Raw genomic sequence first — 27,770 nt, forward strand, 5'->3', positions numbered from 1 at the left:
TTGCCCCCCCCCCCCCCCCCAGCCACCCACCCATGGAGGGGCCGTACTCGCTGGGGGTGAGCGTGTACTCCGACCAGGGCGGCAGGAAATACATGGAGGACGTGACCCAGATCGTGGTGGAGCCCGAGCCGCCGGCCGAGGCGGAGCGCGGCCCCCCGCACAAAGGCGGAGCGGCGCCCGGAGGCCCGCGGGCCGCCGAGCCCCTCGCCGAGAGCGGCCGGCGGAGGGGAGGGAGCCCGCGGGCGCCGGAGGAGGGAGCGCTGCCCTCCGGCCCCGGCTCCGGCCGGCGCCCGCGTCGCTCCGTGGCCTTCTTCGCCGTGTGCGACGGGCACGGCGGCCGGGAGGCGGCCCAGTTCGCCCGGGAGAACCTGTGGGGCTTCATCAAGAAGCAGAAGGGCTTCGGCTCGGCGGAGCCGGCCGAGGTGTGCGCGGCCCTGCGCAAGGGCTTCATCGCTTGCCACCGAGCCATGTGGAAAAAACTGCGTAAGTTAACAAGCGAATGGCGCTTTCCAGCCGCCCCCGCTCCGCCGGGTCCCCGTCCCCTCGGTCCCCGCCGGGGGAGAGCAGGTAACGCTGCCGGCCCCGCGGCCTTTCCGCCCAGCCGCCGCGCCTGGCCGTGCCTCTCCCCCCGCTACAGCCCCGGGTTCCTCTTCTCCTTTCCGCAGGGCCCTGCAGCGAGGACTAAGGGGACAGCGAATCCCCCTGCCCGCCTCCCGACCCCCGGCATCGCCCCGAGACGCCGGTCGCTCCCTTTCCCCATACGCTGGTATCCCCCGGGCGTGGGACGTCCCGCTTTTAGCCGCCTTTTTCTTAACACCCACCCCACCCCGCACTATTGCGAGTTGCGTGCTTGAAAGCCTCTCCCTCCATCTCTGGTTGGGAGCGGGGCACCCGCGGTGCCGGTGGCATCGCTGCCATCTGTGTGCGGGGAGGGGAGGGAAAAGCGGGATGGGATTTGAGATACCCAGTCAAGTAATTCGGTAAAACAGGGAAAAAACTGGAGAGCAAACTGCGGGAGAAAAGCTAGAACCGGAGGGTGAGGACACACCGTAGGACGATTGTGCCATGTAGCTGAAGATGGTGCGATGGTAGAGCTGCGGTTTCTTTGCAGGGTGTTGCAAGTCGGATCTCCACATTCGATTTATTGGGAGGGTCTTCATCTTGTTGACTTGGGGAATTGCACAGAACTCCCCCTTAGATTTCCCTTGTCCAGAGTATTATGAAAAGACAAAGGGAAAAAAAAAAAGTCATCTTAACAAACTTAAATGGGCTGGGACAGTGGTTTTTCCCCTAACTGTGCCTTGGTTCCAACTGTTTCTGTTAAGTCCTGATGGAAGGATTCAAAATATGGCTGTTTCATAAAAGGTAATCATTTGCTTGTTTTATTGTTCGAGCATCGGGGAATATGCAGTGTACCTGACAAAATAGAAAACACACTCAGTATCCTGAAGATTATATAGATCGTTTGCTTAACTGCAGTAGGCTAGAAGTTGGGGTCCTAAATAGGTGAGTGTAAAGGAGAGGAGAGTGACAAGACAGGTGACAGTAATCATTCTTGTACTCTTCCTTCTCCCTGAGATCAAGTGAGACTGCAGAATTGAGTTTCCGAAAGGCTTTTTGTTGTTGTTCCTGGTAAGGTGCGGGTTATGGCTTAAAAGTATGGTTGTTATTTATATATAATGTGTGGAGTGTGTGTGTGTATTGTGTATGCATTTATGTATTCAAAAGCCCCAGAAAGAGAAAATAAAAGAACAGTGAACAGCATATGAAGACTGGCAGGAAGGAGTGGAGCACGGTGAAATTGGATCAAAAACATAGACAGCGATGCTGGCAGTTGGGCTTGGGAGGCAAACATAAAAAGCAAGAATTCCACTTAGAGCACCGTGGGGTTTCAACAAAGTGATTCTTGGGGGTGTGGATTATAGCGTCAAAACAGTTTCATTTTCCTTTTCCTTTTCCTTGAATAGCAAAACAGGGAAGTTGTGCAAATGCCAGATACTTGAAAAGGTACGGGGGAAGGAATGACAAGGTTGAGGGCACACTGATGTTGGACAGAAAGGATGTCAATTTTAGAAGCACCAGAACTTGACCACAACCTTGATGCTGGGGAACAAGTGGTGAGTGGCACGTGACTTCCTGGGCTGCAGACTTGCATGATAAGGAGAAAGATGTGTGAATAAGGGAAGATGGTATGGGGGAGAAAGATAAGGAGTTTAGTTTTCTAATTGTAGTATCCCTCATCTGTTATTTGTCACTGTAACTATGCGCAAATACAAAATGCAGAGAGGTGGAGTGACAGAATGCAGGAAATACTATTTTAGTAATGAGTGTTTAGCAAATAGTACTTGGGTTGTGGAAGCAATTTAAATTGTTGTGAGAAACAACTTAGCTCTGGCTATGAGCATTTAACAACATAGTTCTGGCTATGAGCATTTGATGACAGTTTTAGGTAGGCAATGTAGTAAACTATGTAGCATGTTTGGTCTTACTGATAGCTGCATGTGCATAACAGCTAGAGTTTTATGGGACAGAAGCATGACTATATCTAGTTTATAACTGCTCATACTATGTTATGGAATCCCAGTGCTAATTTTACTTATAGTAAATATTTTTCCATGTCATCATATGTAGAGCAGATCTTTAACTGTGTATTGGTGACGCTATGGACGTGAAAGGGAGACTGGGTATTTTGGTATCTTGAAATGGGGGTGGGAGAATGGGTTGGATTTTTGGTGTAAAGGATGGAGTCTTTATTGCTTCCAGTTGATGGCCATTGGAAGAGAAGCTCATACTCAGCTGCTCTGTTACTTCTTGGAAGCTGTGGGGTCATCCCAGTGGCCATCTCCTGTGATAGACAGGAAACATTGATGATGGGAGTACCAGAAAAATTAAAGCAGAAAAATACCCCATTGTCATTGCTGATAAATTTTGGGTTATTTATATAGTAATAAAATTATATGTATGCTAAAAGGGAACTTTTCTGGAGTAAAAGTTCTTACTGAAGCCTGTTTCTACAACTGGCAGCGGTAGGAAAGGTGTTACAAGAAGCATCCTCAGGAGGTCCCACGTTTTGATGTGACTTTACTGAGGACTGCGTAGGTTTATGTTTCTGTGGTAATTCATTTTTTGTATAGCCAAGAGCTTGTTTTTAAATGTTGTATTTAGCTTGATACTATTAAAAACGTTCTTCAGTTTTACTAGTTAGAAAGAGTTGCATACTTCTACTTTGGTTATAACTCTTCCCATTAAATTGAAGCAATAAAAGTCAAATAATATTTTCATCTCTTGCGTAATAACAAGGTAATTTTCACTGCAAAGTCATAATTTCAGGATTATTCTTAGAAATGTTTAAGAGTTTACGTATGTATCCTTATCTGAAAAGGACCTAGACCACTTGAGGCAATGCAGATTTTCAGGATAATGTAATATTTTTGTGGTATATTGCTGTATTAAAAGTTCATACAGCATTTATTTTTTGAAAGTCTAGTAAGAGTTTTGGAATCAAACCAATTTGAAATGAGGTATTGTAGTTTGTCTTAATGTACATAAACCCAGCGAAATAAAAATGAAATACATTCTTTAGCAATATTTGATTCCCAGAATAATCCTGAATCATTCTCAAAAATAAACAGGAGTGGAACTTCCACAGATGCATTTTGGAGCAGTCTGTGTGTTTCAGATCACGTGCCAACCATCATAAGTGAATTTGCTTTTTAGACTGTGGTAGAGTATTTTTTTTTTCTGTTACAGATGTGGTATCCAGGTGTAGGATCCACATTTTGGTGTAACATGTACTGTTTAGGATGGGTGGTTTGTTTTAAACGAATTCCTACCCCTCTCTGCAGTCCCTCCACACGAAGAAGGGTGAAAAAAGCAAGAAGTAATTGCAAGTTGTGTATAAACAACTTACAGTCCTGGAATGCTGCATGGATTTGTGTCTTAAAACTGTCTACTGTTGTAAGGAACAAACTAGATTATAAATTTGATAGCTTCAGATAGCTTGAATACTTAACATGCATTCTTTTTGTTTTCTCTTACCTTTTTTCTTTTTTTTCTTGGAAGAGTAGGAAGTGCATCTGTTGATTTGGAAAATGTGGTATTTTGTGGGCAGGTATTGTCAGAGTCTGTGACAGGCAATGTTGTTAGTACCCTGCTAGGTGCAGTTGTGGGTTTACCTCCTGCTCTCCATTCACATCAGCTGGGTCAGTGTGTGCACTGCACTGTTTCATAAATGATGTGATTTTCAGATCTAAAGCCCCCATGCTGTAGTGGAGTCGTGTCCATCCTGGGTTGTATCTATGTTCCGAGTACATAGCTTAATAATTCATGGCAATAAATACGGAATTAGGGATACAGGCCCACAAGGAAGCTTTGACTAACTTTGTTTTCCCAGAGTGCTACCTAGAGGTATTGCTCTGTTGCTGAAGTTGTAGAAGTGGTATGTCATCCATGGACATTTCAGGTATATCCTTGAAGTGTGAATTTAGTTTTGAGAGCTTTGTTGTAATTTCAGAATTTCTTTTAATCTGTCAACTTGTTGTGGTATGACAAATGGGCAATAATTTGCTCTGAACTTACTGAAATAAAGTTCTAAACTCAAAAGTGGATGGCATTTAATATTGTTACTTTGAAGGGATGTTACTACCGCTGGTTGTGTACTTAAGAAAAAGCTGGTGTTTTTATTATTACTTAAAGCAGGTGACAATTTCAGTTTGCCAGCTGATGTGCCAGCTACAAAACCAGTTGAGTTTACGAAGTCAGAGTTACAAAACTGAGTGAAGGGTAGTGTTTTTCAAGTAGAGGGGAAAAATTGTTATAGAAAGATGTCCTATTGCTTAAGTTACACGATTGATAAAAACATGCTCCTGATATGTGGAGGAGTCGGGTAAGTGACTTTGATTTTAATACTTGAGCTCAGAATAAAACTCAGGAGTTTTGACACTTTTGTTGAGACACAGTCTCTAAAGAAAGGAATATGCTATGGTGTATACAATACTTAATCTCTAAACAGGAGCAAGGCATAAACTGAAATCCCTTGATGAGAGGCAGATCTAATTTCTGGTTCTGTTGGAGCGTAAAATCTGGGGTTGCTGTATCATTCTTTTTCTCATAAGTGGGTGATTTCACTCTGTGCTCTTCATTCCTATAAAGACTGATTTGACTCTAATATGTCTTATTGCTATTGAGGGGTTGTTTCACTGACAGAAACTCATTAGTTGCAGCTTGTTTTCTGTTAAGTGCATGGTTGAAGTCCTCATTACCACTTGGCTTCCTCCCTCATTTGCTTTCCATTTGGAATGTCTTAGATTTAATATCCACAGTTAAAATTGCCAAAGTACTTCCAATAAGCTGATTGAATGTTTGTGTTCTTGAAATAAAGCTACTCCTAGGGAGAAAGTGTATTTTAGTATTTAGAACACAAAGCTAGAACTCGGTGTTAGAACTTAAATGTTTAAATTATGCTGGATGTCTTGGTAGCTAACACTGAGGAAATGCAGCTTTTTATCATCAGACTGTCTATATAATTCTGCTTCTCTTTCAGCATGTCTTCCGTGTCTTCTCTTTCTCGCCTCGGGCATCTGAACATTGTTCAGTGGCAGTAGAACTTACTAAGTTCCTAATCTTTTGCTTCTGCTTAAAACTTCTAAAGTTTAAAATATCTATTTTCACAGAGGGGTAGGTCTAATTGTGTTTTTGTTTTTTTCTTGTGTGTTTGTTGTGCCGTAGGAAAATAAATAATATAGTGCTTTGGCAGTGTGGCTTGGGTATTTCCTGCAAACAGAATGTGTATCACAGTGGAATTTTTATGTCGTACTGTGTGAGCATGACTTGTGAAGTGCAGAAGATAGAATGTGACAAGGAGATGAGTCTCCCATCTGAGTTTGTCTGAAGATGTGAGTGGGTGCAGTGAAGAAGAAACATGAGGTTGCTGTTGACAGTTGAAATCAACTGATAACTGCGAAGTGGAGTACTGTTTTCTGAGGGTGCTGAAGTAGGGAGGAGGACTGGTATGGCTAATCTTTTTTAATTGGGATGTTGTCGCAATCGTTTCGTAGAGTTTTGGAAGAAGAAGAACTTGGGTGTGTAGACACAAAAATAGACAAGAAAAGGCATGAAAGAGAAGGTTGGATTGGATGTAAATGGGGAGAGTAGTGTGATAGGAACTGAACGTAAGTGTTTTGAGGGCAAAACAGTTGAGAGAGATTTCTCTAACCATCTGTAGTTCACGCTAGTGTAGGTATTTTATTGTTCTTAATTCAAGGGATATCTTCTGCAGAAGATTTGATGTTATGGGTAGCATACTTAAATAGTCTGCATTAGTCAGTCCTCCAAAAGGAGATATGAATAAAACAGATGAGATGTTATTCAACTTAAAATATTGTTCAGCGTAAAAAAAGTAAAATAGCATTTTCTTTCCTTCCGAGGGGATTGGGAATGTCCAGAAAACCTGATTGCCAGTCAAATGTCCAGGCAAAATGACCTAATTTATAACGTTTTCACCTCTTCAGACAGGGAATTGAACAGTAAATCTTAATGAAACGCTTGATTGGTCCTGCTCAGCACTCAAGGAGCACATCTTCCCTGTTATTCTTCTAGTGATGCTTGGAATATTAAACCAGAGGAGACAGTTTTTTGAATCGTATCATGGTGCTTTGATGCTGGCTTTATATATGTGTGTCAATTTAAGCTGTAGCTAGGGGAGCGATGTTACGAAAGTGGGGGGGACCTGAGGGCACTGGTTTGCCAGGCCATACTATAGTTAAGTACACACCCTGTATTGTAACGTTACGCAAGCCTCTGTGACACACGCTTCATCTTGCTCTTCAAAACATTACCAGTTCCACAGAATTAAAAACAAAGGTATTTTTATTTGCTTTTTTTTCTCATTGCAGCAGAGTGGCCGAAGACCATGACAGGTCTACCAAGCACGTCGGGAACGACTGCCAGTGTGGTAATTATCCGTGGGTCAAAGATGTATGTTGCTCATGTTGGCGATTCGGGAGTGGTGCTGGGAGTCCAGGATGACCCGAAAGATGACTTTGTGAGAGCTGTGGAGGTGACACAGGACCACAAGCCGGAACTTCCCAAAGAAAGGGAGAGAATTGAAGGCCTTGGGGGCAGGTAACTGTCTCTGTGCTTTTTACTTTGGTTTTGATCTCTGCATGCTATTTGTGTCTTTCTGACTGAACTAGGCTTAAGCTAGGGCAAGCAAGCTGGTGAATCTCATATTCTATTTATGTTCCTTCCCTATCTGTACTCTTGTTTTTGTCTAGCTTGTTGGGGAATAACTTAGAGTGATCCATTGTTACACTGTTGTGCTTTTTGCTAGTGGTTTATGGTATAAGCAAAATTTTAACTTCCTGGTGGATCATGCAGCTGAGGTGTGGTTACAATTCTAAATGTTCACTGAAAACTTTGAAGTGGAGATACTGATATTTGACCTATTTTTCATTAAATTCTGAGGAATCTGGGAGGAAAAATATTACCTTTCCGTATAGATAATGATATGAGCTCTGGACTATCTGGTTTGTCAAATGGTGGAAACACAGCAATTTTGACGCAAAATACTCTATAATTTCTCATGTGTTCTGCATTGTTCCTGTGGTGACAATGGCAGCTGTTGAGTAGGCTCTTCAAAGCTTCTGTTTAAGGAACAAAAAAAAAACCAAAAAAAATCAAATCCTATATTTGAAATAAGTTACTGTATTTGCTGTATTTAAATATATGCTTAAAAAGTTAGAATACCGCATTTTAACGTGTATCTTTACATTAGTGATTTCTTCACTGTCAGGAGCTGGCAGCTGTTAGAACATCTCTGAGTTGTGGTTGATGTGCGTTCCCTGTGACTGAGGAAAGCAGGCAGGTTTGTCAGATGGCACTAATGTTTTGAGACAAACCTCAGGGCTCGCATTTGGCATGGCTTCACAGGAGCTCTCTGTTCTTGCGTTCTACAGTACCGCACCAGATGGATGGGCACAGTTTCCTTCTTTTAGCAGTTCAGAGGCAAGAGATCACTGAAGGTTTTCCTGTTGACATTGTTCATATGAGAACCTTGTCAGCTCATTAACCTTCAGGTATTTGTATCTCTAGCAGGTAGAAGTTGATCAGTTAGCTGTATTGGTAGCTTTTCAGAAAGGGTAACTTGCAGTTTTGCTAGGTTAGCACTTGTATAGGTTTCCAAGTTGTGTATCTTGGAGTTGGAAAGTCTCTGAAGCTTCAAAGAAGCATTCCCTGGATCTTTGTATAAACAGGAATGCTTAAATTTATTTTATTTTTTTTTTAAATCTTTGTTTTCGCTGGTGCTCCTTCTGTTTTTCCCAGGCTGGCTGATGCAGGCTATTGTCAGGCAAATGGTAGGAGTGAGGTGGACTGTGCAGCTGTGCTTATTAATGTCTTCTCTTTCATGAGAGTCACTTGGGAAAAGTTAGTGGGAGAGCATAATTGAAACTTTCATTAAAAATTATATTTTCCTAGTAACAGTCTCCGAGTGTGGGATGAGGTCGTCTTTCAGATCATGACTGAAGTTGGCTTTGTGTGGTCATTAGTTGTACAAGTGGATGAGATTGATTTTTAGGATGTGGTGTTTGTGACTTTGCCACACTGTGCATGTGAAAGGATGGAGTGAAACATGCCCTTGTTGTTAAGGCCTTTGAAGTCTCAGGAAGTGCATCTTGAATAGCTTCAGTATGAGGAATCTTGAGGCTGTTCCAGAGCTTCTCAGTTTCTAATTACCAATGGCTGTTCCTTAGATAAAAGCTAGCTTTTAAGTGTCTAGTTCTTAACTTGGTTGGGACCAGGCTTTGCTAGTTCCTTGTTCCATTACCTTTTCTTGCTTGATGGCTCATACCCTCTCTGTTGTTTCTTCCCTGCCTCCCTTGCCCAGTAACAGCTGCCCCATTTACTTGCTCTGTAGCTGCTTCTTTGACCCTTCTAATGCCATCTGTGAGAACTAAAACCAGTGCTCAGTGCCTTAGAGCAGGTGTTAACATTCAAATGCAGAGCTGTTTCTTCCCATCTCCTGTTTTCAGCAGATAGCAACTATGAACAATTCCTCTTTTGTTTCTGCCTCATGTTGGTGCACCATTAAAGGAAATCCCCCTACAGAAGGCTGCTTCTTTCTCTTGTTTTTTCAACTATACTGTGCTGCTCTTTACTGCCAAACTTTGGCAGATGGAGAAAACTGAAGGAGGAACTACATGATCTTTCCACCCGAGTGAGTTGATGTTGATGGTCCTCATCTGAGGAAAGCAAATTTAGATCTGCTTTTTCTCTGACGGATTAAAAAGATACTCTTACATCTGGTTGTTGCAGCCAGCCAGAATTTCTTCCAGGTCTTCATTGCCGTGCTTTATCTTTTCTTCTGCCCTTCACCTCTCACTTTTCCCTTTGGCTTAATATGGAATGAAGCTATCTAAGTGATACCATGTGTTTTGAAATATTTAATTGTGCTGTGGACTTCCCTGAGGGTACTGTCATTATTGACCCCATATTTGCATATTTAACTAGTCTTGTGTCATTGAAACTAACTTCCATGCTTTCATTTCCATTCCTTTTTAACCTCTGCCTCTTTCTGACGGTTTTAGTGTGATCAACAAGTCTGGCGTGAATCGTGTCGTTTGGAAGAGACCTCGTCTGACTCACAACGGCCCTGTGCGCCGCAGCACCGTCATTGACCAGATTCCCTTCCTGGCAGTTGCTAGAGCACTTGGTAAGTTGTGCCCATATTTGGAAAGTGAGACACCACTGCATACGGGCCACTAGAACTGAATTACATCGTTTTGCCAAAACATATAGTTTAGACTTACTTGCTTGCCTTGATTAAAAGGCCTTCTGAAAGTCTGGGCCTTTTAGAAGTATTTTTAATACAATATGGATTTCATTTTTCAAATAAAGCTGTAGAAGGTGTCATTGGTGAGTGAAGGACTTGCCCTACAACATGCAGGATTTTCAATGTCAGTCTTAGAAGGATGGCACTTCATTTCTGTCGCAAATGAAAAAGTACAAAGCAGTATGTGTCTCCGAGTTGGAGAGCACATTTGTCTCTTTCTTACTGAAATAATAGGACTGTAATTGTTGACTAGGTGGTGGTAAGACTAAGTTTTGCTGCATAGCATATGAATTAATTGGGTCTTCCTTTTGTGGTGAATCTGTTTCCTTTCCAGACTTAGTACAGTCTGACCAAAGGGGTGAAAGTCAGGTCTGTGTTTTATCTATAACTTGCCTTTGCAAGAGTATTAGTAATGGGAAACTATATCTTGGAGGAACACTTTATTCAAAGGACAAAAAGGCATATTACAGTACCTAGCCAACTTGTTATGAATGGTTTTGGGGAAGTACTTCAAAACTTAATCTTTGGATATCTCTTGCCCATGAGTGTTAGTGTTTTCTGGTCAGTTTTTTTTCCTTAAATTTTATTTCAGAATTCCAGTCTTCTGCAGTTCATTTTGTTTGCTTCCTTCCTCCCTTTGCCCCTGTGAAGAATTCTCTATTCAGATATACCCAGTATGGGTTCAATTTTATGGAAGTGTGGTATCATATTTTCACCTGTGAAACTGTCCTGTGACTTAATTTCTTCTTGGCAAGCTTGAGAGTTGTGTGATAGTGTTGTCAGTGTTCCTAGATCAGCTGGCAGGGTGTCATGGGGACAGTCTGTTCCTGGGACTGTGGTCGTCTTGATAATTGCATAGCATTACTGTATCTTATTCCAAAGGCCATGATATCTGTTTCACATGGATTTGTCCAGTGTTAAGAAGAATTTTGCAGTGATAACTAACATTGTAAAAGATAGCTATATATCAAGGAAGGAGTCACAGGTGGCTACGTGGCTGAACGGTGATCTTTTAATAAAAATAAAATTTTAACTTTATAGACATTTTTCTCTGTATCTTAAAAGTCTTTGTGTCATATTTTAGGCAAGATAGATGCTTGTATCGTTAGTAAAAGTGACTCGAGTTTGAGTAAATCCTTTGGAGTTGATAGATGACTAGCAAACAGAGATCTTCATCCATTGAGCAACATATTCCTCTTCTCCCCTTTTTTGCAGAAGGGCACGTGTTCCTCATAGGTTATAAAAAGTGTATGCTGAATTTTGATGAATCTTTCATTCCTATGATTGCCAGTTTGTTGTTTGTCTAAATAGCTCAATGACTTTTATCTGATTCCTCTCAGCAAGTTGAACAAAAGGATTTGGCTGGGCTTTGTGTCCAGATGGGAATTCAAGGAATGATGCATCTGTTAGTCCCCTGTATTGCATTCTTTCCCATTACGTGGATGAAGAGGATTACTGAAGAGTTTCAGGTTCAAGAAATGAGAACACCTATCTCTTAACAATTCTGGGTTTCAAAAGTTACCAGATTTGAAAGTTTAAAAGAGGGCTTTGGCATCTTCAAATCACGGAGAAACAGATTTACAATGTGACAGTGTTTTGGTGTTTGCTTGCTCAAGGAGCCTCCGTAGTCTCTTCACATCCCCTTCTGAGGAGGTATGATGAACCTCCTGGAAAAAGGAACACAGCTGCTTTGCTCCATAGGACCCAGATGGTGCACAGACGCTCACAGTTTGGAAACAGGATTTAACTTCTTTCTGAGGCCAGCATGCCCCTTACGCTGCTTACAAAAGACCTACCACGACTAAAGCCATTTGCATTCATGCTGTTGAGGCCTGCTTGACCTCTTGGCTGGCTCCCAGATTGCTACCCTGGTTGGCACAGCACTGCTGCGTTGGAGCCTCTCCAAACGGAGTAATAACTGTCAGTGTTGACGTATACTGGTTACCAATACTCTAGTCAATCCTGCTAAAATCTAGCATGGTGATTCTTTTTGCTAAGTCCAGACTTCGTTGTTATTCTTGATAGAAATCCCAGACTGGACAATAATTGGACAATAATTTTTAATAGGAGAGCAAGAGTCTGTTGACACTCTGCTCTGCACCGTGGAGAGAAACCTAGAGTTGTGAATTTACGATCTTTAAAGTGGGAAGATTATCTGATTAGAAAAACTAAAATTTAGAACATAGGTGTTTGGTCTTTTTTAAATTTGTCTTTCGCTTACAACACTTTAAAATATTTTGATGTAATCTCATCCAGTCCTTAAGTCTAGCACTCATTGTAAGGAGTACTGCAGAGGTTTTATATAGCAGGAGTAAGACACTGGAGAAGTATTGCATTGGTCAAATATTTGGACAGCAGAAAGGATACTGGTGCAATAGAAGTCCTTCTGGCCAACTTAATTCTGTTGACATTCCCTTTACTGTTCTGATTGTCTGCAGTGCCTTTCTGCCCTAAAATAAGCATTTGTGGTATGTGCTTTTTATTACCACTGCTTCTCACAACAGTAGTGACTGCATTTAAGTAATGTTTAATTTATTTATAGCACCATAACAAGTTAGAAATATTTATGCTTCATAGTGTCTCTGTAAAGTAGCTATATGCTGCTTTTCCTGTATACAGGTTTTAAGTCTGCTAACGAAATATTTTAAACTGTAGCAGCGTATTCTGCATTTTAAGCATAGCTACTTCAGCTAACCTTTTCTGGGCAATGAAAACATCTTTCTTTGTACCAATTTGCCTTGTGATAGATACTTACGAATCCCATGCAATCTCAGAATCGTTCACCTCTCAGGATTTGCTGCCCATTCTGATCAGAAGAGCATTTTGTTTTCTTAGAGTGTAATCACTTGAGTAAGTTTCCTGGCACTCACAGTTTCATGGTAACTGTCTATTTTATATGCCTGCCTCTAAAGCAGGTGTGAGGTAACTCAAATTACTTTAATCCCCTTGCGTAAGGCAAGTCTATGAGTGTGCAAATTGCTGGATACCATAGAGCAGATGCTCAGGGGCAACAAGCCATCATGTAACTTGCTTGTGTGTGACTGTGTGAGTCATGTATGAGTTATTGTCTCCCTGTGGAGACAGTAACTCCATGTGGCACTCATCCCGTGAGCATGCTTACGTGTGCATGTATTGGGAAAAGAATGCTGAGAGGGGAGATAACCTACTCTGTGTATGTATAACATAATAGCCAGATATGCTAGCAGAAAGGTTAGGTTTCAGCTATGCCATCTGTCTAAATAGATTAACTTACAACTGTTTCTGGGATGATAAGCACAATACTAAGTGTACAAGATGATGTCTGTTTTGTTCCCATGTGTTGAACCCATTGTGGAAAAAATGGAATGAAGACTTTTGATCTTTGGAAACCAATTTTGAAGTAAAATCTGGCCGTGTGTAACTTTCAAAGATGGTACACAAAGTAGGGGAAGTATAGCAAAGCTACAGTCTGAGCTCTGAATATCTTATGATATAACTTGAAACAAGAACAGAATGTAGAAACAAGTAGACAAATGGTGTGATTAATCACTGAGCTTTGTAGGTTGACTGTAAGTGTAACTTAAACTCACTGTAGTTTTCTTAAGTTGCTATTTAAGTTCATCTCCCCAGCTGTCCCCCAGCCTGATCAAGTTGACTGGTCAGGCATGGTGTGATGGCAGAAATGGGTCTTGATTGTTTTTTAAATCATATAGGATCTCTCTTGTTGGTAAATTAGTTCAGGTCTAAATCTGGTAAATCTTTTATGCACTTTTTTCCCTCCTCCTCCCCTTTTCTTGGGAACTAATATGGAGCCAAGATCTGCAGCTGTCAAAGGGGTTATGTATTAAGGGCTTGCCTTGCAGTATTGTAGTAATTTGGTGCGTGTTTGTTTTGTTTTGTTTTGTTTTTATTAATGAATGATGAAATGTGAACCAAGAACCTGTTAGTTAAACCACTCATTCATGTGGCAACATGAAGTATCTTTCCCCTGTTGTTTATATGGAAATATAATAGACTCACCCCCATATTTTAGGTGGAGTGGCCTCCACCATACAGATTTGACTTTTCATAAGAACATGAATTTCCTGCTGACCCCTAAAAAGAGTTATGTACCAGAACAGTGAATGCTCAATGTATAGCTGCTACAAGAATGTTGGCTCTGATAGTAACATGGAAGTTGTTTTCCAGAGCGACTTACTGGATGCCAGAATTGTTTTGTGAAGCTCTCTGAACATGCATACCATGAAATCCTAGAGAAAAGAGGGTATGGCTGACCTCAAATGATCTAAGTAGATTCCTATATAAGGGTTTAGGTTTTTTACATGCATTTAACTATTTATTTTTTTTAAGTTACCAAATAGAATGGGCGCAGTTGCTACGCAGTGTCTGCTGCTTAGTTTTTCCTTCCTGCTCCTTTGTAGGCCCCACCATGAAGATCCCTCACATTGAATTCCATAAGCTAGTAAGTTGTATTTAAGTACTGCACAGTACTGTATTTAAGTACTTTTCCAGGTTTTATTGTTAATTGATTTTTTATTTTATCTATATAAAACCAGACAAACTTGGTGCATTTGGGATTCTCATCTTGTCCTAGGGATGTCTTGCTCTAGCTTGTGTGATTTTCTTCACCAAGACAAAATGTATTATGTGTACCTGTGCAAAATGTGGAGTGTATGTACTTTGTGGATCTGTGTTATACAGATGATGTGAAGGCATGTGTGGATCCATGTAGCTCAAATGAGAAAGTTTGGGGCTCCCTCCCTCCCCCCTTGGCAGACGGGAGGTCTCTGTGCATGCCTTGTTAGCTCTCTCTTCTTCAGCAATGTAGAAAAGCAGTAACAAAACTCTTCTCGTAAAGGTAGAACTTCATCCAGGTTTGGTCAGTGCATTCTTTTGTTTTACCCCTTGTCTTCAGCTCAGCAAATGCTGTTAGGATTGTCTTTTGAAGCTTGAAATTCCACCTTAGTGTTCATCTGAGGGATTTAGTTCAAGGCCAGAAATTGTGAGTAGCTTTCTGCATGCCATTTTAGATCTTTACCTCTACCTTTGCATACTAGTTCTTACAGGCTTTTCTCATGCAGTGTGCTCTGGCGTAGCCCTAGACACATACCTTTATTCTCTCTTGCCTGTTATTTTGCTAACATACAAGCAGAGATGAGAAGTCATGGTGAAGACTGCCTTATAGGCAGCTTTTAATTCAGCATTTATTTTAAATGCAATATTGTGTTTAATTTGCTGTTGAAATACTGTTCTCTTGCCTGTGCTTTCCTTTTCTACGTAGTGTTGAGGGTGGCATTCTTTCAACAGGCTTGACTATGTAAAAGAAGCTCCTAAAAGAGTAGTGAAAGTTTTAAAGCCTCAGGTGCTATCTGTCTAACTTTTCTGCTCACTGCTACCTTCAGTTTTGTCTCCATCCCTCAGACTGAACGGTCTTTAATCATTCCTCTAATCATTCCTCGGTTGTATGAAGGGGACATTGCGTTGCGTTCATATTTAGACTGCTGTAAAGATGCCCTCTTGTGGCTATAGGACTAGGTTGCCATGAGTTTTGGTGAATACATTTTCCACCTTTGCTCAGCCTGAATGGTTTTAAGTGGTTACTGTCTGTATCCTTGCTGAGATTTGCCTCACTTCCTAGCAGTGCTGCCTCGTTGACAGTGAAAAAAGGAAGTTCTGCAAAGTCTTCTCTTTGTACTAACAGACCTTTTAGATAAAACTTAGATCTGGGATTAATCAAACCGGATTTTCATTTTGGACTGACTTATAAAAGTAAACTTTTCTTTTCTCTCTTAAAACCAAAAGATATCTTTGTATTCAAAACAGCGTGCTCCAGAAACATAAATGAGAGACTTGATTTATATGACTTCTGGACATACTTTTGCTATAAGAAGGCTTTGGGCTTAATCCAGTCCAGTCTACTTATATGATGGGTGGTTTTGTTTGTAACTTCAATTACTTTCCTGGCAGCAGCTGAGTTACAAGCAGGTTTTTTTGTCATTGTATTTTAAAAGGTAATAGTAAGCAGATAAGATAGACTACATATTTTGATATTTTTATAGGTAGCTAAATTAGTTTCCTGCTCCTTTAGTATATTATTTCAAACATCTATTTTTCATTTTGTAAGATGCAATGTAATTTTTGTGTAGATCTCTGTATATTAGTGCAGTTTGAGTCACGACTAAGAAACACGATTTTTCTGGAAAATGTGGAAGGAACTACATTAATACTAATTTTTGGTTTGGAAAAGAAATATGGAAGCCTCACACCAAAAGAAATACTCCTGGTCTTCAAGTTTTTAGAGAACAAGATTAAGCTTTGTAAACGTTTGGGTTTTATTTTGGAACAAAAATAGTATGGCTCAAAAAGTGAAGTCTGAGAACCTGGCATTCCTGTTCTGTAATACTAGCCTTTGGCATATCACATCAGCTTGCTATCTTGGCTTCCCGGTCTACTAAAGGGTCACTTGTCTGTCTGCTTGCTTTGGGACAGAATCAAAGTTTTTGGAGCACTTTGAAAAGCCTAGGGAAAAATGTACTCTTTCTGGCTTACTTTCCTCTCCCTTTTTCCCTCCCAGAATTGTGACAGAGGGTGCCATGTAAAGTGAATCTTTCTAAGTTTGTCATGTATTCCTCAGCTGCTGTGTATGCTGTGCTTTCCAGCTGGCCAGAGAAAGACACACAGCTGACATGAGTATTCTATCTATGCAGCAGCTCTAAAAAGCATTGATTTAATCTGTGGTGCTCTGCCCTTTAGAGAAAAAAAAAAAAAATAGTACTTCACCCTAGTGACATGGGTTGGTCTTTGCTGGCTTTTGGAGTCGAAGGATCTGTGAGAATTATTCTTTAAGTGAAGTACTCTTTATGCAGTACTGTTCTGCCAAGGATCACTGGCCTGCTTGATTAGTCTGAGTTTGTAGGTTTATGGGAGTAGGCTGATGATAGATGAACACTGAAGGCAATTTTTCCTTTTCTTTTGGGCAGCCACAAGTACTGGTTGTTTCCTTTTAGGCTGAGGAAGGAAGAATCTGGATTTTTCTATATGCCTCTGGCTTCAAGTATACTTTGTGGAATTTTTCCTGGGTCAAAGAACAAAAGCTTTATTTTTTTTTCAGTTTGTGACATCTAGAGCTCCATTTAGCTTTCAGTAGCTCCAGATTTGTCAGGTGTTGGTCAGTTAGTACCCGATCGTGCTTTAATGCTGTTCCATCGTACAGCTTTGTAAATAAGTTGCTGTGTATTTCCTAGAGATTTTTGAGTTTGAATAGATAATGAGTACAGCTGCATTTAAAACTCATGGAAATTCAGTTCTCACTGTATGTTTACAACAACCTGGGAATGCTGCTTTGACAGAGGTGATGCTACAGGAGATTATTTGAAAGAATGCATTTTGTCAAAAAATGCATGTTTAATGAACTTTGAAGCTGTGAGTCCTTGAACTAGTCTAGCTCCTCTTCACCATTTGCTTTCAGGAAAAATTACTTTCCTCTTGTGGTATCTAATTTTCTCTCTTTCTGCTCTCCCCACCCCGCTATATGTAACGACGATAGTACTGTAGAGATGTGGCTTAGTTGCAGATTTGCGCCTGGATTTGGCCAAAGATGCGGACTACTATTACCAGGTAGTCTGGCAGGCGTTCTAACGCAAATCATGGAATGCCAGCTATTAATTCCTGTGTCAAGCCCACACCTCAGTGTATAGTTCCACCATGGCCTTCAGATGGGTAACTCGTTGTGGAGGAGAGACATTGAGGCTGGAATTCTCAATACCTATAGCTAGTGGCAGCTAGGAAGGTTGGGCTCCTGGTCAGGGGGTTTGGCCTGTGATTTGTGAGGTGTGGATTCATCATATGTGTTCCCAGAATCTGTGTGTGCCCTTCAGCAAGCTTATAGTCCTTGGAGTCCCCTTTATAACCGACGTGATATTCCCGATTGTCCCCACGGAGGAGGCTTCTTCCTCTTGGAGGAAGATTCTCTGAAATCAGTATGATTATTACTCAGCTGTTTTCTCAGGAAGAGCAGCAGATGGGCATGATGACATGTATGTAGATGAACCAAAATTAAATAGCATCAGGTTATTTTTGTCATACAGCACAGTATTTTTAATAAAAAAGTGATTCGGCTAATAACATCGGTCATTTCTTCTAAATGAGTGTGAACAAACTAGCAAATAAAAGTGTAAAAATATTATGCATGTTGGAAATTGATGCTGCCACTGATTCCAAGATCTGGTGGTTGTAAGATCCCCAGCTCTTGTTTATTTACCTGCTGTGTCCGTGACAGACATGATGTGAAGAACTCTTGGTGCATGAAGACTTTTCATGGCAATTCATATACAATAATTGCTGTGCTGGAGCTCAGCTTTTCTGTTACAGTATTTATTTTGATCTTGTTGCCAGCTGGCTTGTTTTGTTGTGAGTCTGAGGAGGGAGAGTGCACCTCTGTAGAAGCAGGCTTGGCTTTTAATTAGCACTTATTAGAAGCATGTGTTTCTGTCTGCTGCTGCTGCTGCAGTGAAGGTGAATTGGTGCTTTAATGAGGATGGACTATCCATGCTTGTTATGGCGAAGTGGAGTAATTGAGTTGAAGTATTCCCTTTCCTGATTCGGGAAAGGTCTTTTCAACTGGTTGATAGCTTAAGGCAAAGCTAATGGAAGGAAGTAGGAAGACAAAAAGCTTACTTATTATCTTTAAAAGGGCGGTGATGGATGCAGAAGAAGGCTACAGGCATGCTTTCTGAAGCCAGCAACAAGCAAAGAAAAAAACCTGACAAAAACCTTACTCTTAAACTGGAGTTCTTAAGCTTATGTATGCTTTTCAAGTCTGACATTTAATTAATTTCTACTTCTAAAGCCATGTGTTCTGTACAGAAAAATGTAGCCAGTGCTTGCAAATAATAGTGTTACTTTTTGTTGCTTATCTCTATTAGGAAGCTATTGAGGAACATAAAAAAAAAAAAGAGAAGGTGTTAGTGCAAATTAATACCATTCTTGGTTTAAAGGCCTAACCTTAGAAAAAGCTTTTATTTTTTCAAGTATACTTGATAAATGAAATTGAAATAACTTGACATGGAAATGCATTTTTTCCTGATGGAGTGGTTTTTACCTGAGGATGGTTTGGAGGAAGCACTCGAACTAATAGAGGTTTTGATTTAAATGTGTTATTCAGATTCAGCTCAGGCCATAGTTGCTGGTGAGGTGACCCCAAACTAATTCGCGTAGCAAGAAAGATTTAAAAATAGAAAGGTTCACTGCATGAGGCCTTCCAAGGGAGAGGCTTTAGCTCTCATTTTCTGCTTTCCTGCTGGAACCCAGGCACTACTTGTGTTCCTGTGACTTCTTTCCAACTCCAAAATTTGGCACATGGTGTTCAGCTGGAAAGATGCTCTAACACAGCACTGCATGGCTTTGAAAGTGATGCTAAGGCTGTGGAAGTAGGAGGAATGGGAAAGAGAAATTAATAGGGGAAAGGCTTCAGTCTCTCCTCCTTTGCCCTCTTCTGTTGTTGCTTCTTTGTGGCACCTGTATGCACAAACACATAAACAGCAAGACATAACTGTGTGTTTCTGTATTGCTGGAATGGCTGTGGAGGACCTCGGGCTTTAAAAAAAAAAAAAAAAAAAAAAAGGCAGTTTAGCACCTTGAGTGTGAAAAGGCAGGGTTTTTTAGTTTTTGTTTTTTTTTTTCTTCTTCTTCTTCTGCTATGAGCAGGGCTTGTTAAGGTGTGCAGGGCAGCATGCCATTGCGATGCAGACTGAAGACTAATGCTGTATATGATGTTGGGGAGAAAAAAGGTATTATGTGACCCGACCCCCCCCCCCCAAACCCCAACCTAGTTCTATAAACTGTACCATGATTCCCTGTACAAGAGGTAAGGATTTTGTCTCCAGTATTTAAATTGTACCAATAGCTGGAAAGGCACATTTTTCCAAGTTTGGAGTGGGTTCAACAAAGTAAGGCTTTACTTCTGTTTAAGGAGAACTTTAGGTGTTCAGATAGGTTTTAGTTTGGATATGTATGAAACAGTATGGTTTTGCTGTTTTCTAGGTATTAATCTGTTGTATTTCCCCTTTTTCTGGAAATGTTAGTTTTTAGAGAGTAGAAGACCTCCTATAAACATAGGTTGGTTTGAATGTGTTTTTATTTAAATTGCTGCATATTAATAAATACGGTGGGAAAGTGACAGCAGCAGAACAGTAATCGTGCTGAAATTACTTTGTATTACCGTTGCTGACTTGAGACTGGTGGTAACTGTTTTCATGGGAACGTTTTTCTTTTGTTTCCAAGATTCATATTTTCATGTGTAATGTAACAATTAAAAAACATTTTCTTCTTCGCTAGGTGATCTTTGGAGCTACGACTTCTACAGTGGTGAATTTGTTGTGTCTCCTGAACCTGACACGAGTGTGCACACAATTGATCCCCAGAAGCACAAATACATTATCCTTGGCAGTGATGGACTGTGGAATATGATCCCACCTCAAGACGCTATCTCCATGTGCCAGGATCACGAGGAGAAAAAATACTTCATGGTGAGAGCAGCAGCTATAAGTCATTGTGGAAATTTAATACTTTTTTCCTCTAAAAATTGCTTAGTCTGGCATGTATGAAAAGTACCTAACAATGGCATTGTTGTTTAGGCATATTCATAGTTTTGCCACAACATGTAAGTCGTTACTATGGCTGATGCTGTGCTTGTATATATTGTCATATACCATGCCTGTTAACATTGTTTAAATTATTTGGTTGTCATTTGGGGGAAAGCTGACTACCAGGATGGTGTCTGTGAGTAATAAAGAAGATAACATGTTCCTTCTTTAAGGACGTTATAAAAAATATTGGCTGAAAATGAGATTTATTTCACATTAAGATGCATATTACTATGCAGACAATTGTTTATTGTTTTTACATGGTTTGTATGAAGTCTGAATTAAATTCTTCTCTTGTTTATTTTACAAAACAGTTGAGAATTTATATAGTGGAGCATCTGAGCATCAGATAGTAAATGGTCTGTAAACCCCTTGAGACACTTTTGGAAAGACCATCGGATGTGTTACAACTAGGCTATTGATGCAAGTCATTGCATCAGTTTTGTGGTTGAAAGCATTCATATATATGTGGATTCTACCATAAACTGATTTTAAAGTTATATTTCACTAAGAAGAAAGATATGTTTCAATTAATGTTTCCTCTTGTGTTTCTGAATCAAGCTACTTTAGCACATGATGTATAGGAATATATATCTCAGGCTGTGCCACATAAACTGTCCTTTACAAAGTCAAGTGGACCTGATTGCTTTCTCTGTCTGTCCCTCTCTTCTAACATAAAGGGAGAGCACCGACAGTCTTGTGCCAAAATGCTGGTGAACAGAGCGCTGGGCCGGTGGAGGCAACGCATGCTTCGTGCAGATAACACTAGTGCCATCGTAATCTGCATCTCACCATTGCAGGATAGCAAAAGCAACTTGGAAAATGAAGAAGAATTGTATCTCAACTTGGCAGAGTGTCCCTGCTATAGCAGCCCTGATATGAATGTCATGACACCCTCCCGCTGCTGTACCCCACCTGTCAAGGTAACGTTTTTTTTTCAGTGTTTTAAATGTTCCACTTGTTGAGTGTGGAGCCCACTAAATATGTATCGGTCTCCCTTTTCTTCCCCTAATAGTCATTTCTTTTTATGTAGCTTATTGTGATGTGTAGGACTGGGACAATGGTGTAGTCAGACCATTGCCAGTGATTGAAGTAGTACTTTTAGAAACTACTGGCCTGTCAACTTAAACCACTATTTAATGTTGCTTTTTGTTTGTTTGTTTATTTTTTTTTAAACTGCAGTTTAAAAAGTATACATAGGCAGTATGTATGGCTAGACAATATATTTCAGTTGCAGGACAGTAACTTGACAGCAATTACCTGGCCATATCCTCAATACTTCCATGTACAAAGCTTTGGAGAAATAGATGAACTTTGAACAGTGTTTCTTAAAAGACTTTGGAAAACCAAAGGCAGGGTATTAAAGTATGAACTTCTCAGAATTGCTGAATTTAGGGATACAATGTTTTTGTAACTCTTAAAATCCTGATTGTTTATTAGTAGTTGTTGAATGCATATTCCCTCCTTAATGTGGAAGATATGAGGACTGTAACTTCATGCGTATAGTTCACACAGCTTTAAATGAACTGTTTCTTAAACGTAAGTCTTCCAAGAACCCTCACAAAATCAGAAGTAGGCTATTGAAAGAGCAGAATCAGACTGTGGCGATCAGAGGTTTAAAAAAGAAAAAAAACCAAAACCCACAAGTCCCTTTAGAGAGTAAGGTTGGGCTACAGTTTCTTTTCCTGCCTTGCCATGTACTTGTATAGCTTGCACAGCTGATGAATTGCAGACTGCTTGTGGATGTGTTCTTAATGTTGGTGTGGTTTGTTTTGTTTTTGTTTGGTTGTGGTGGTGTTTGGTTTCTTGGTTTTTTTAAGGTAACCCATGGGTTAATGTATTCAAACATGTTGTTGTAAAGAAAGTTTTCTTTCTGGATTGGGAGATCTTATTATCTTCCTCTGGTTGGTTTAATGCTCTTTGTTAGAGGAAAAGACATTCTAATACAAGGTCTTTCTTTAGGTTAGAAGTTTTAACCATTAACATAAAGCAGAGCTGTTCAGAAGTGGGGGTTTTTTGTTTTTTGTTGGTTTTTTTTTTCTCTCTCAGAACTGGAGTGTAGTTATGAGTGGATGTTTGTTTCAGTAATTACCAGCTGCTCCTGATTTAAGTAACTGTCCTTTGATGTTCTGCAGTGTCTTTGGATAACTGTCCTTTGGGCAAAGTAAAAAGACAGCAAAAATTAGAAAGGGAGTCCTTAACATTCCCTTGGTAGAAACAAGCTGCTAATAAAATGGCAAGCTTAAACTTTCTGTCTCCTTCCCTTCTGTCCAGTGTAGCAAAATACATGAAAGGAGCTTAAAATCTAGCAAAATCTTGAGTGGAGAAAAACTATTTGAATTCTAAATACTCCTAAACTTTTAAGTTGTACCATATGTTTTGTGTGTGATCTATTATCAGTACTGATTGAATAAATGTTGAGCTATGTTGACTGCAAAATATCCAGGAAGTAGCATTTCTGGATAAGGGCTTAGTGGAATTTTTTTTTTCCTCAAGATTCCCCCTCCCCATCTAAGTAGATTAAGTGAACTGTGATGTGTGAATCTAGATAAATTGCAGCAGGTGGTCACAAAGATTGAAGAGATCAAAACTTTAGACAACTAACACTTTTGGTGTTTGCAATGTAGATAAGGCCTTGGGGTTTTTTTTTGTTTTTTTTTTTTGTTTAATGGGCAAAACCCAAAAGAAAATTTTGACTGGCTACAGGTCTTCATTGATAATACATGTATAAATTAGTTCTATTTTAATGCAAAAGTTTTTCTCCTCTTGGATTAAAATAGAACTGGTGTCACCAGTTGAGAAACATAGATCCTATTTTCTCAGTACTTGGTTTTTATTAAAGGTACTAACGTAATACACGTTTCTGCTTTACTAACAAGCATCCAACTGTCCTCACAGAGTACCTGTGAATATCAGAAGAAAAGAAGTGCGAGAAGGAACTTAAACAGAAAAGAGACAGAAAAAGACCACTGTACTTTTGTAATAATTTTGAAATACTTCAGAAAAAAACAAATGTCTCCAGGCAGATCATAATAAATGAAATGTCTTAGTAGTTGTGTCTCCACATATGTTTTTTTGCAAAACAAGAACTTTGTGTAGCTATCTGTAAGTATATTTAGTAACTACACCACCCTGAGTAATAACTATCCTCTTCATAGTACAAAGAGCTTTATCAGTTAGATAAGAGCCACGATGGAAGGCAAACCATATTTCCATAGACTTTGGTTATGTAATGGTTGGACTGCAGGCTTTTAATTTATATAGCCTTCATGGGAGCCTTCTGGGTAAAATTCAGTGCGTGCAGGAGCGCTTGTTGGCTCAATGTTTTCTTTAAAATTAAAATTACGTGAAACATAATTGAGGCATTTGAGGCTCTCCCCCAAAAAGGTTGAATACATGGTTTCTTATGCCTTGCCTCAGACATTAAATGGTAGCCTTATTGCAAGGTGCCAGGTTTCTTATGAAGTACAGTCACGCAACTATTTCAGAATATGTATTTTGGAATTTTTTTCTGATGGTGATAACTTGTGAGAGATTAAGGAAATGCCCTTATTTCATGATCCTTTGTGATCCTAGTGATATTGTCAACCTTATAGGAGGGAAAAGCTCCGTTTTGTTGATTACACAAAAGAAAGTATGGCAAAAGATGACAATATCCATTTGCAAAACAATACATAAATACCTTTATACATGAAGCTGCAGGTAAATATATGATCTAAATTAGGTAGGTGATTAATCTTCTTACAAAATTACTGTTGAATTTTACTGAAAATGGATCATCACAGTTTCTATAAAGAAATGAGTCCAAGGTTGTGGAATGATTATAGCCCAGAGAGGAGAGGATAGGTCAGCGAAACCAAGAGGTGGCAATGGAAAGGATACTTGCCTGTTATCTTCAGAGAACTGAAAGAAGCACGGATAGCCTTGACTTAACAGGTGCTACCTTCCAAAACAATTAATTTGGAAATAGATGGAGACCAAATCAAATTTTCTCAATTAAACAGAAGTATTTCTTAATTGCATATCCTTCTGGCAACAATTACTAATGCCAAATTAATTCAAGTATTCCTGAGGCCACTGATGAAATTTGATTGGATTGTTGAGAAATGAGATTGGTGATTCTTGCTTTGTTACATCGCTCTTTAGCACTCCATCCTCTGACTTCATTTGGCTTCCCAAAGCCTTATCCAATCTCAGCAAAATCCAAACGAAGCAAAAGATGTTGGCAACAAGAGCCACAGTGTTAAGCGTCTTGAACAATAAAAACACAAAACCTAAGTCATGGCTAGAGACACAATTTCAAAAATTAAATTGAGCAGATGACATTGCCAGAGCTGCTCTGTGTGTGTCATCTAGTTTTCTTACGGGTTCTGCAAGAACCGAGTTGAAGAATAATCTCTAAAATACCATCCATAAAGGTTGTCTCTCTTGTGTTGCTCTATGTAGTAGAAGAGTATTATTTAAATGGTTTTACCTTGCACCTGGGGAGCAACAGGGGAGTAGAGGGGAGTGGAAAACCAAGTCGAGATGCTAGAAGCAATTCTGATTATTTTCTCTTTTGGACTGCATTTTATTAAACCTTACTTAGTATTAGATTTTTCAAAAGTGCTGAGCAGTTGTGGATCTCTTCTTGAAGGTGAACTGAAGTTGTTCTGGGTTGTGACTTCAAAAGCATCTATTTATTCATCTGAGATGTTACACTGACTTAACTCTGATTCAGCTGTGTGTGCATTTGAGTTTTCAGCACATCATTTTCTTAAAATAGTCATTGTCATTTGCCTTACATTGATGGGTATGTAGAGTAATGCGGCCTTGAAATTTACTTTTGAAGGACTCTCCGAATAACTAGGGATTTCTCACAATTAAATCTTTAATAAGGTCGTAATTCATATCTTCAGGGCACTGCATAAATAACTAGTTTTCATAATCCCCCCGTGGATAGTGAAAGCAAGTGTTGTCCCCATTTTCCTGTTGGTAAAACTGAGAAGGAGGCAGAAACACTTCTCAAAGGCTGAAGAAGGGATGAGTCCCTGAAGGTAGGGTTAGAAAGTCCCTGGTTCTCAGGACATCACATTACGCAGCTTCTCTTCAATGTACAGAATGACTGTGCTTCATAGAGAGTGGATAGATGTGCTGTGAGGAATGGAGTTGCTTTCTTTCCAAGTTGCAGAGCATAAAACTAGGCAATAGAATGTGTTACTTTGCATAGCAAACTAATTCTATTTTTAGAACAGCTGTGTCTGATGCTCCACCTTCCTGCGTGCAATCAGGACACCTATGAGGAAGAGTTTGTCAATCTCCCTGATAATCTGGTTATGCAGTAACTAAGAATTCTAAATGTAACAAAGGTCAGATGACTTTTTCTGCTGTTTGCCCTAATAGTGCTTGGCCATCTGAGAAGGTAGTATAGGTGCATCTATCGCAATGTCTGAAGGAGGGAAGTCATGTGTGGAAAATCATAGGACAGAGATTACAGGCACTGCTTGCTACGTGGCTTCCTAAATTAACAGCAGATGCATGCAGATTCCTCAGCATTTTATAGCAGCAGAAAGGAAGGTGTGCAGGCTGAGTAAGTCTGAACAGCCTTCTGAATGAAGAGATTACGTGTCTGCCATTATGAGACACTTGCAGATTGGATGATTGCAATAAATGCGTTTATGAAGTTGGTCTGCACGAAGTACCAAGTTCAGATCCGCAGTCTGAATCTGTTTCTGCCTCTCAATGTGGAGAAAAGAGAACTCTGTTTTAGAGTAGGATTTTTCTGTCCTTGATAAGGTTTAGAGAAGCTCTGTCACACACTGTCTCTACCCTCAAAGGAGAGTGCAGGTGAAATAACTATATTTATGCCTAAATATTTTTCTTTTCTTTTCCCTCAGCTTTTAGAAGATGATCCATGGCCACGACTGAATGCGTCTGAGCCTATTCCTCCCCTCGTGCACAGCAACATGATCTCAGAAAAATATTTAGAGCTGCCAAACGAGATTGCCAAAAGCAATGTACCTTCATCAGACGCAACCCTGAAGGATTCAAGCCCCCAGGAGGAGAAGTGTAGCAAAGCGTTGGCTTTGAGGATACATGAATCCTACAGTAATGGTTTGTCAGTCAGTCTCTCCCCTTCCAACTCCGCAAATTCAGGCACGGACCAAAAAGGCTTCAAGGTGTCTCCTAATGGCCAAACAAAAGCCCAAGATGCAGAGAGGACACCCACAGCAAACTTTAAAAGGACATTAGAAGAATCCAACTCTGGCCCAGCTATGAAGAAGCCAAGACGTGGCCTGAGTCGAAACATTAGTGTCCAACCAGAAGGCATGTCTGCAACTCCACAGCGCAAAAACTCAAACAAGCTGACCATGCGACGCAGCCTGCGGGGCCAGAAGAAGCTCAGCAATTCACTCTTCCACCCGCCCAGGAAAGCAGTCTGTGTTTGCTGAAGGGCATTTGTGTGAGGAAGTGTATTTTGGTCTGATTAGAATTTTAAAGTTGGTGCAGAAGTTTGAGAATCTTCCTGTTTATCTTTTTTTAAAGTAGAAACTTTTTTTGGTATCAAACAGCTTTATCCCAGCCTTGTACTTGCTTGTATTATAACTGTGAATTTTGTAGATGTGTAGGGTATAAGTCACTGTAAAATGTGTGTAAATTTGTATTCCTTCATATAAATGTAGTCTCTTCTCTTCCTTGTATAATTGTTACAGCGGGGCTAAACCTTGTTTTAAAAAAAAAAAAATCCTTTTTGTTAATTTACTGAAGTCATGAATTTGTATACGCTTCTTGTGATGAGAATTTCACAACTTTTTAACTAAAGTAAATTATTAAACAGAATGGAAGATATGTATTTTCGTAGTACTATACGTTCCACCTAAAGTGTGTCTTTTAGAGAATACACTAGGTCTATATTTTGGTTTTAAATTTTAGATTTCTCTACTCAGAAATGAACTGTATGTGGAAGCAGAGATGTTGAGTCTTGCTTTACACAGCTCAATGTCAATTTCTTTATGTTAATTAAAATACTATGCAGTATCTTATTTAGTTGTATTTTTTGTAACATTAATCGTCAAAGTATTTAGCAAAAAAGTGTGTGTTTTAAAACTCCAACTCCCAAAACCATCCTATAAAGCCATTCCCATCCCCTGTTATAAATGATGGCATTTTTATCCAGGCATAAATGTATGCCCTAGGGAGGCATGAATTTTCTGCTATTCCAATACTGATGGTGCTGCTAATACCTTTCAACATAAGTTCTTAAATTATTTTATGACTATTTTCATTGAGTATGTGGACCATGTGTATGTTCACCTAAATAAAACACGTGAAAATTTGAT

General features: G+C 39.9%; 1 protein-coding gene across 2 annotated transcripts; it reads left to right on the top strand.

The window, feature by feature from the left end:
* On the top strand, window positions 1-27,769 carry PPM1D (protein phosphatase, Mg2+/Mn2+ dependent 1D). Of its 2 annotated transcripts, none has more exons than XM_052803654.1 (6): window positions 1-483; window positions 6,894-7,122; window positions 9,585-9,709; window positions 20,144-20,334; window positions 21,132-21,374; window positions 26,328-27,769. In XM_052803654.1, the coding sequence occupies exons 1-6, from the start codon at window positions 33-35 to the stop codon at window positions 26,880-26,882; spliced, it is 1,794 nt and encodes a 597-aa protein (XP_052659614.1). In that variant the 5' UTR covers window positions 1-32; the 3' UTR covers window positions 26,883-27,769. The 2 variants fall into 2 exon arrangements, with proteins under 2 accessions (XP_052659614.1, XP_052659615.1); XM_052803655.1 differs by lacking the exon at window positions 1-483 and adding an exon at window positions 6,037-6,170.
* Window position 27,770: the final 1 nt, after the last annotated feature.

Source organism: Harpia harpyja, chromosome 12 (assembly GCF_026419915.1).
Source record: "Harpia harpyja isolate bHarHar1 chromosome 12, bHarHar1 primary haplotype, whole genome shotgun sequence".
NCBI lineage: Eukaryota > Metazoa > Chordata > Aves > Accipitriformes > Accipitridae > Harpia > Harpia harpyja.

Coding starts and splice junctions, on each gene's coding strand:
- PPM1D (XM_052803654.1), top strand. CDS start 33: ATGGAGGGGCCGTACTCGCTGGGGGTGAGCGTGTACTCCGACCAGGGC. Junction 484..6,893: donor AGCCATGTGGAAAAAACTGC/GTAAGTTAACAA, acceptor TTCTCATTGCAG/CAGAGTGGCCGAAGACCATG. Junction 9,710..20,143: donor GGCAGTTGCTAGAGCACTTG/GTAAGTTGTGCC, acceptor CTTCTTCGCTAG/GTGATCTTTGGAGCTACGAC.